Source organism: Centruroides sculpturatus, unplaced genomic scaffold (genome assembly GCF_000671375.1).
Source record: "Centruroides sculpturatus isolate CEXI.00-Female unplaced genomic scaffold, Cexi_2.0 scaffold596, whole genome shotgun sequence".
NCBI lineage: Eukaryota > Metazoa > Arthropoda > Arachnida > Scorpiones > Buthidae > Centruroides > Centruroides sculpturatus.
In genome coordinates, this window is record NW_019384881.1 from 162,933 (window position 1) to 172,328 (window position 9,396).

At 32.6% G+C, this 9,396-nt stretch overlaps 3 protein-coding genes across 6 annotated transcripts in view; 2 read left to right on the forward strand and 1 right to left on the reverse strand.

Moving 5' to 3' along the window:
- Window positions 1-3,634: 3,634 nt before the first annotated feature.
- The window catches only part of LOC111631024 (gastrula zinc finger protein XlCGF26.1-like), a 52,002-nt gene continuing 46,240 nt past the window's right edge, over window positions 3,635-9,396 (forward strand). For all 4 annotated transcript variants that reach the window (XM_023375218.1, XM_023375214.1, XM_023375215.1 and 1 more), the window contains exon 1: window positions 3,635-3,701. The gene's annotated coding sequence lies outside the window, so the exon portion shown is untranslated. The remainder of the gene's footprint in view (window positions 3,702-9,396) is intronic.
- LOC111631017 overlaps window positions 5,019-9,396 on the forward strand; it is an 8,487-nt gene continuing 4,109 nt past the window's right edge. The window contains exons 1-2 of the mRNA XM_023375208.1: window positions 5,019-5,771; window positions 6,014-6,223. Of these exons, the coding sequence (XP_023230976.1) occupies window positions 5,565-5,771; window positions 6,014-6,223 (417 nt within the window). The 5' untranslated portion in view covers window positions 5,019-5,564. The remainder of the gene's footprint in view (window positions 5,772-6,013; window positions 6,224-9,396) is intronic.
- LOC111631025 (putative nuclease HARBI1) lies at window positions 6,611-9,388 on the reverse strand. Its single transcript, XM_023375219.1, has 5 exons — window positions 8,984-9,388; window positions 8,456-8,649; window positions 8,236-8,383; window positions 7,774-7,921; window positions 6,611-7,648 (listed from the first exon to the last, which is right to left on the reverse strand). Exons 1-5 carry the CDS (start codon window positions 9,215-9,217, stop codon window positions 7,254-7,256), a joined length of 1,119 nt encoding a protein of 372 aa, XP_023230987.1. The 5' UTR covers window positions 9,218-9,388; the 3' UTR covers window positions 6,611-7,253.

Here is a 9,396-nt window from a genome sequence, read left to right on the forward strand (position 1 = left end):
GCGATGTGAATCTCCCCATCCAATTCTTACTCGATGACACACATTTCGTGTGTTTTATGTGAGCAGTTCTGTTCGAACAGTTGGAGTAGAGAATATTGTAGGCTACTGCTAGCAAAACAATGCGAAATATGTAATTATTTTCGGTAATCCGGACACTTTTGGTAATCTGACACACCTTTGGTACCATACCTGTCGGATTATCAAGGGACAACTGTATATAATAAATAGTTAACTCTGGTTAACACAGCTTTCGTTCGCTTCTCGTAGATTCTGTCTTATACGGGATACTTTGGATAAAAATTTGATGGTTATGTCAAAATAACTGAAATTTTCTGGCTTTTTCGGGTTTCCCCCAAGGGTGTTCCGCTTCACGCAGATTTTACTGTAATATGTTCGCTAGATGATAAAATTTTTATGTACAGCATTTGGGGACAAAATAAAAAACATTAACGAATAATTCAAAATATATGGTTACGTGGAACTCTTTTTTCCAAATATCATTATCTGACAATGTACTGTATTTAAAAATTTTTAATGCTTTCAAATTTATTGGAGGAAAGTTTTACGATTCCTTCATTTTTAGGGTGAGATGTTAAATATGAAATAAGCTAAGTTTTAAACACTCATAAATTATAAAATTTCAAAATGAAAATTAGTTTCAGTACTATGAATTATGTTAAATACTTGGAATTATTCAAACACTGAAATTATTTATATGAATTATATAGAGGAGAAGGTGGTATTATGAAACCCCAATTACATTTTAGTGAATTGTAAACAAGGTATCATAACTACACCCACATTTTTTGTGCGAAATGTACTGGTAACTATTAAACTAAATGTTCCTAATTAGATTTTTCGCTAGTGTAATTATAAGTATGGTTTTTGAAGGCTTTTGTACAAAAAGTCAGAAAGTAGGCTTAGAGAAAATCGGGTGGTAATATGGAACCTTACTGTATATTTTCAAAAAATGCTTTAATGTAGCCAAAAACAAATAGGAAAGTACAAAGAATGTTAAATAATTACAAAATCATTTACTCCAATGTATTTTAACGCAAAAATGAAAAGTCATAAGATGGTAACTACTTTAATGAGAAAAATAGTCTAATTTTTTTATTCTCAGCAGCTATAACATTTGGTAAAATATAGACTAATAGTCTACAAAATTTAATTTTTGAAAAACGTTTTTAAAAACAAGAAAATTTAATACTTTAAAATTAATCTATATGTAAATGCACCATCTTACCCCACCTATGAGGTAAGATGGGGATTTTATTTTTATAGACTATAGACTACAAGGACAAATTAAAATGGTTAAACTATCGCTTTCTTCAATATTGGCACAAGAACAGTGTGCCCATTTATCACAACTGCTACATTTATTGTTATTTTTCAAATAAATAAACATAAAAGTTTGAACTTACTTGTAGACTATTTACTTTACCAGACGATACTGTCACTTCGCGCATGCTCAGTTTCGCTATTTTGTAAGCAGACGATATTTTTTTTCATGAAAAAAAAATTTATTTCGATTGTTATCTTACATTTTATTTCTTGTTAAGATAGTATTTAAATTAAAAAAATGTTTTCATAAATAAAATAAAACGTAAAAACATTATTTTATGGTTTGAATTTGTTGGTAATACTGAACACCAGGGGAGTTGGGTTCCATATTAAAAGCACCAATGGGGTCCATATTTCACGCATCTCCATCTTGGGTTAACTTAATTCCTGTCGGCACCAAACTTTAAAAACGTGAAAATCACACAGATTAATATGTACCCCTAAGTCTCTGGAACGGAATACATGCACCAGTGAACCTACAACTACACGATTTATATTTTAAAAATAATTAAATTCACTTAGCATTCAAAACTTGCGAATTTTGAAAAAAAAAAATTTGCTGATTAAATACGGACAACCGTTTAACTGAAGTAAAACGGGTTTTCCCCTTGCTATGGATGTCTGCCTAGTTCAGTTCAGCCACATTCCGCTACAGTTCGCCTTTATTATCAGTTCGAAATGGGGTGGTTCCATAATACCCGCAGTGTTCCATAATACCACCTTCTCCTCTACTATTGTCTGGGGAATCGCATCCTTATACGCTGTCAATAAACTTCACGTGGTACAAAATCGCTACATGCGTTCAATATATAATCTACAATACAGGGAATCAGTGTCAGAATTTTACAGTATCGACAATATTGATAGGATGTGCGAAATTTACATGAAACAAGTTCTGTTGGAGAGTTATAAATACATAAAGGGTAACAAGGAAAATAACTATCTCGGAAATAACATAGGTAAATGTCGAAAATCAACACGAGATACTCGCAAGATATGTGGATATAATCTTCCAATCGTTGAGATGGAAAAATCTGCACCGATCTTCCGAATAATTTCCTATTGGAATATTTTGAGTAATAATTTACGGAACATATCAAGTTACAAAATCTTCAAAAAACGACGCAAAAAAACTTTAAGTCACAATAATTGTTATTAATTAATCTAAATGGATTTGAAAAATAATGTATTTATTATTTTATTTCAGCTCGAGTCTTGTTTATTGTTTAACAAACTTTATGTTTTATTGTTCTTGTTGTTCTAAGATGCTTGAAAAAGGCCTACTTGGCCACAGTGTCTTTTTGAAAATAAATAAATATATTCGAATATACAATAGCAATCTTATTATTTTTTTCTCATGTAGTATAGAAATCTGTAATAAAATACATAATGCGGTTATAGTGAAATATTAATTATAATTATATAATTATTCAAAGTATGTTAGAATATGAAAATAATCGCTCAATATGTATTTATATTTTAGAAAATACAAGGAAAGCTGCGCTTCCACAGCTTCCGTGGACGGCAGGCTACTGCTCACTTCTCCTCCCTTCCACTTCCGTTACTTATAGTTTTAAGTTAGTTCAACATATGGCGAATGAGCAATCAATCGGTAAACACTTGTAGCGATTATCGTAAATTTGAAACGGGTCCCCCAGAGCGATAAGCTGCCACCTTGACCGCTCGGCCATCCGGCCGTCCTCCGCTGTGGGGATCCGGGATCAAATCCAGACGAGTCGTAAAACCCCAACAATTTTAAAGGGTGGACCCATTGTGGACCTTTAGTTTTAACTGTTTTCGCTCTGTTGTGTGCAATAAGAGATACTCTTATAGCGAGCTCATTATGGTGCGGCCAAGACCCTCTTAGTATCCCACAGAGGCCGGATGGCCGAGCGGTTAAGGTGACAGCTACCGCTCTGGGGGACCCGGGTTCGAATCCGAACGAGTCGAAAAATTCCCAGGAATTTTTCGGGGTGGCCCGTTCGGATATGTCGGGCCCCGTCCCTCACCACCCGGCAGCTCCATTGTTGGCCTGGCCGAACTCATAATGTGCTTGCAAAAAAGAGGCCCTCTTAGTGCCCACAGGGTGGAAAGAGTTTAAAAAAAAAAGTATCCACAGAACGGAAAGGGTTAAAAAATCACGTGCCTTAAAAAGGCCCCTTATTCCCGGAGAGTTCAAAGAAATAAAATAATATAAATAATTGAACGAATTTAAAAATAATTTATTACTTTTTTAAATATAAAAAAAAGTAATTTATAGAGAAAAAGATACATATTTGAGGATTGAGTAATTGCCGAAAGGGTGCGCTCGTTTCCCAATAAGCGGTGCTGTCAACGATAGCATGTAGCTGGCGGATGTAAGTTTGTCTTAAGTTTTAGTATTGTAAATACTGAAATTTAGTAGAAGTTACTTTTAAGTAAATCTATGTAATACGAATGCACGTACAAGTTGCGTAAAAGTAATTTCTACTTGTATGTTAAATATAGAAACGTGATATAGTCCGCGCAGCCAAAGATTAGAGTGAGTCAGCTCAGCTGGAAGAGTCTATGTCAGATGAAAGGGATGGAAGGACACGTGAGAGTTGACACGTGGATACCATTTCATTTAATTCTAACGTTACGTTGCTGTTGTTTACTGATTCCTTTATTTAACACTATTTTTAGACTATTGGGGAAGTTTGGAGTGGATTATAACACAGGTTTATCATGTTAACAACTGCTACTTTACAACTCGTTAATATTAGAATTAGACAAAAAATAAACACTGCAAAAACCTATCAAACCAGCAATAAAATGATACACAAAGTGTGAATGTTTTCGCCTGTGTTAAAACGGGCATCATCAGTCAAACAAACTGCTGAGAAGACTCTGGGTATTGTTGAACATGTGTGTATGGAAAGGGGTGTATGACGTGAGAAGAGAGGAGAGGGGTCTATACTTCATAGTGAGACTTCCAGGCAGTGGGGAAGGACTCAATGTCACGATAGTTTATGGTTGCATTATGCGGGTGGACTTGTAAATTTCCACTTGTTCCAGATGTTTAAGGGCAGGGCCGCCGTAAGCGGGCGTGCAAGGCGTGCACCGCACACGGGCGGTCCGTCTAGGGGGCGGCAAAGAGCCTTTCTGGCAAGCTCAGCATAGGTAATCGTAGTTAAACAGGGGGCGGCATAATCGGTATTGCACACGGGCGTTCAAACAGCTAGCGGCACCCCTGTTTAAGGGCATGTTGTTTATACAGTAGAGCGTCGTTTATCCGAATCAATTGGGGACTGGGGTTGTTCGGATAACTGATTATGTATGAAAAAATATATTAACCTATCCCGTGTTGAAATTTTTCTCCGTTGCGTGTCGCTTTGCGTTGAATTTTTGTCAATATTAAGCCTAACATAAACTTTTAAAAATAATCATGGCTATTGTATTGTTAAAAATTATTTTTTTATTTTTTACAAACAAAATAAATATATCAAAATATATAAAAACAAAAAAAAATTATACTTTAGAAGTTAATCTAGTATCAAAAACGTTCGATTCAGCACCACACACAGTCTTCAGAAAAACACCACACAAAAGTGCCAGTGCTACCAGCTAAAACACACACATCAACAAAAAAAAATATTGGAGTAGCCCAAGATATAGCCAAAGATTGCAGTGTCACAGCACTAGCAAAAATTTAAATTTGCTGACTGGAATTCTTTCGGATAACTGACTTTTGGATAAACGACACTCTACTGTATTCCTTATGTAGAAGGTGTGTCTTGTGGAAATCTACCCAGATGCCAGGGTCGAATGTGTAGATAGCCAAAGCCATATTGTTGACCCACCAGTGGCCAAGCAGTTTTATTCCCTGAACACTGGGAGTTCGGTCGTGGGTTTGTGCCTCACCTGGGCCCTTAGTCTCGAGTTTTTCGAGTTGTACTCGAACTGACGTCATCGAACTCACTCGTGTTACTTATGACTCACATAATTGGTAGTCTCGAGTTAGACTCTTCGAGCGAACTCGAAAGGCGAGCGGAAATACGTCATACTCACCTGTTTACGTGTGTCGTTAAGCATGATGGGATTATTTACAATGCATCTGGGTTTGCGGCTATACTGATTCGACCAATCAACTTTACTGTAACAAGTTGTAAACAAATAAACGTAAATTAGTTTACACTAAGGCGCCTTAGTTTGCACATGTTGCAGTTACTTTTGTTATAGTGACAAAGAAGACAAAGAAAATGGAGACCTCCAATACTTTATTTAAAAAGATCAGTGACGAACAGAAAGAGATATTAGTCACATATATTGAAAATAACAAAAAATTGAACTCTGGAAAATTTGATAACGAATTTACTAGGAAAAAACAATTAGATATGTGGAAAGAGTTGGTTGAAAAATTAAATGCGTGCTTTGGAGCAAAAAAATCCATTGTGGAATGGAAAAAAGTAAGTATTTTAATTTAATCCTTTCTTCAGTTTTCTTCCTTGATCTGTTTCTTAAATTGTTCAACAAACTTAACACTTCTGATTAATTAATAAATAATCTTAATATAGTGTCTATGCTCTTATTAATTTATACATATAATTTACTATCATTTTAATTCATTCTCTTTTTCTATGAATTATACTTCTTTTTAGTTTTGGAAAAATTTGCTGTATAATTTTATCAAATAAAATTTTTTTATTAGTGCTGGCTTGACATGAAGAGAAATGCGAAAGAGAAGGCATCAAGAATAAGAAACAGCAGAGAAAAGACTGGGGGTGGTAGGGAATCTAGTGAAAAACTGTCTTCATTACAAGAAAGGATTATATCTATAATGGGTGACACAGTGGTTTTGGGGCAGCAAAACACTGTGGAATCCGAAGTTGAAGAATTTTCAAACTTATTGCAGACTGAGGTGAATAATAATCTTTAAATTTAAAATGAATAAAGACTAACGTGTTTTAAAAAATGTTATACTTCATTATTTTTCTGTATATAATGGAGAGTATTAATAATAAGTTTTGAAATTTCCATCAGTACTATTAATATCTCTGTTTATATTTTAAAAATGTAATTTATTATAATAGGAATCTATACTGCCAGGAATTGAAAATCTCTCTGCAACAGGAGTAAATTCTGTAGATATTTCTTCTTCTGAACAGGGTTAGTATGCATCAAAATAATCTCATATACAAAATAATTATAACAAAAATTTGTTATGGTTTTCAAATGTTTTCAATTTATCTAACAGATAATGAATATATAGATTTAACAAAAGAAGCCAGTCAGTGTAAGTAAATTTTTAAAATATTTTCAAATTACTTCATTAAAGCAACTGTAGCATTAATTATAAGAACTGAATTTATAGAATCTGTCATAAAAGAACTGCATATGTAGTATTAAGTCATATTAATATACAAAGTTATAAGATTTAGTGTAAAAGAATTAATTTTATAGTTAGCATGTACAAAGACTAAGTTTTCCATATGAATTTATGTTTTTTAGCTAAAGGAAGAAAAAGAAAAAACAATTCCAATGAAGATGATTTAAATGAAGCAAAGAAAAGAACAGAATCATTTATACAACTGGAAGAAGAAAAAATTAAATTAAAGAAAAAAAAACTAGAATTAAGGGAGAAGGAACTTTCCATAGCTGAGGAAAATAAAGACTCTCTTAAAAAAATTGCTACAGCACTGAATAGCATTGTAAATTTATTATCTGAAAATTCTTTGTAATATTTTTATGTATATATTGAAAAAAAATTTAATTTGAAAATAAATAAATTATTATTTTAAAGTACTGATTTTTCTGTTCTTTATATCTGAATATTCTTGAAAAAGGCAGGCTCTTAACAGACATGTATATATATATACACACACAATTTATTAGTATATCCAATATATACATACAATTTTTTAATGATATATATATCATTAAAATTATTTTTAAGAAAAACACAAGCTTATTAGTTGTTGTTGAATCCTTCTAGTTTCATTAAAAAGTATATCATTTGATGTATTTTCAAATTCTGTTGATGGTATGATCTGCGGTAACTGGTCTTCTGGTTGCAATATATCATCATCCTCCAAAGCAATATTATTTTTAATGGAAATGTTGTGAAGCACAACACATGCAATTATAACATTTGAAGCTGTCTCTGGATGATAGTGTAAGACCCTATGTTTCAACAAACATCTCCATCTATTTTTCAAGAGTCCATTACATTGTTCTATTATACTTCGAGTTGCAGTGAGACAATTATTATATTTTACTTCAGCTCGAGTATTGGTTGTACGAAGTGGAGTCAACAACCACGGCTCCAAAGGGTATCCACTGTCACCTAGAAAATACAATACGTAATTTGATAAGCTAATTATGATTTGTAAATACTGCCTACAAATTATAAAGTATCTGGAAATTTAAACAGAGACTTGTTAACAACTATGATAATATATTTATCATTACCTAAAAGCCAAGTATGTGCATTTCTGTTGCAGTTATGCCATCTCTGAAAGGCTTTTCTAACATTGGAATTTTTCCATATAAATGCATCATGGACACTACCAGGAAAACGAGCATTTACATTCATTATGTACATGTTTGCATCACATATCTGAAAAAAAGTATATTGAATGAGATTATGTATTAATTCTATATAAATGTTCTTAGTGTATCATAAAATTAAATGCATATCAATATTGGATCCACATATGCAATAAGGAATCAACCAGCATTTTCTTGTAAGATGATATTTTGTGATATTCTGAATCAAAATAAAAAATGTTGGTTGATTCCTTATTGCATATGCTCATAGCATAATTCATTTTCAGCAATGAATTATTAATTTGATATAACAATACAATAAATATTAAAAGTAACTTTTTAATTGCTAGATATATTTTGTTAGATAAGTAATGCAATATTTACCAATTGAACATTAAGAGAGTGATATCCTTTTCTATTAACATATATATGTTCTGGATAATTGATATCCTCTACAGATGGTGATACAATTGCTACATGACAACAATCAATTGCCCCTATTACACCAGGGAAAGTGTATTTTTCATAAAATCTAAAATGAAGAATGTACAATTTATTATTATTATTATTATTAAGAATGCCACAATATTGTTAATTCACTTACTGCTGTTTCAATTGTGCATGATCTTGCATATTGAATGGCATTCTAACCCAATCCTTTAATAACTTATCCCTTATAGCTACTGAAACACTTCTAATAGCTCGACTTACTGACTTCTGGCTAATACTTAGAGTAAAATCTTGGCCTATTCCTAACTGGTAGGAACCACAGGCAAAAAATCTTACAGCTGCCAAAACCTAATGAACAGTAATAAAATACATGATAAAACAGAATCAAACTTACTTATAAATGCTAGCAGTAATTCATTCAGAATAAAAAATACTATTACACAATTCTCTTAATAAAAATTTAAAGATTACATTAAGATTTTAATTTTAAAAGATTTAATTCTTTTACTAAAATTAACAATGTTTACAATTTATAGTTACATGCAATATATTGCAGTTTTTACTCATGCAATTACTAGAGGAAGATATTTTAAATATGTATATTGTAATATCATATAAACTTAATAATTGATTATTTAGTACATTCATATATCTGTATTGTATTATAATAATTTAAACTTACTCTAGTTTGAACACTTAATGCCGATCTTCTAGTCTGTTCTTTCAGTATCGGTCGAAGTGCATTTATTAAATTTGATGCCACTTCCTTGGAAAGTCTAAATAATCTTCTAAAATGTTCTTCGTGAAGATCAAAGGCATCTACTCGTGGTCGAAAAATTCGTTGCCTTCTCAAACAACGTCTTTCGGCTCTTTCTAACTCTTCGATAGCGATAAGAATGGCGTATCTGTCAGCCATTTTTACTTTCGTGTAGCGATCTCACATGCTCGACTCAACGTGAGTAGCAACTCGCATGGTGAGATGGGAAAGCACGTGAGTTAGAACTCGAGACTACCAATTTGACGTCAGTGTGTGAGATGGTACCACGTGACACCTTCAACACGTTGGGAGTTGTAACACGAAAAACTCGAGACTAA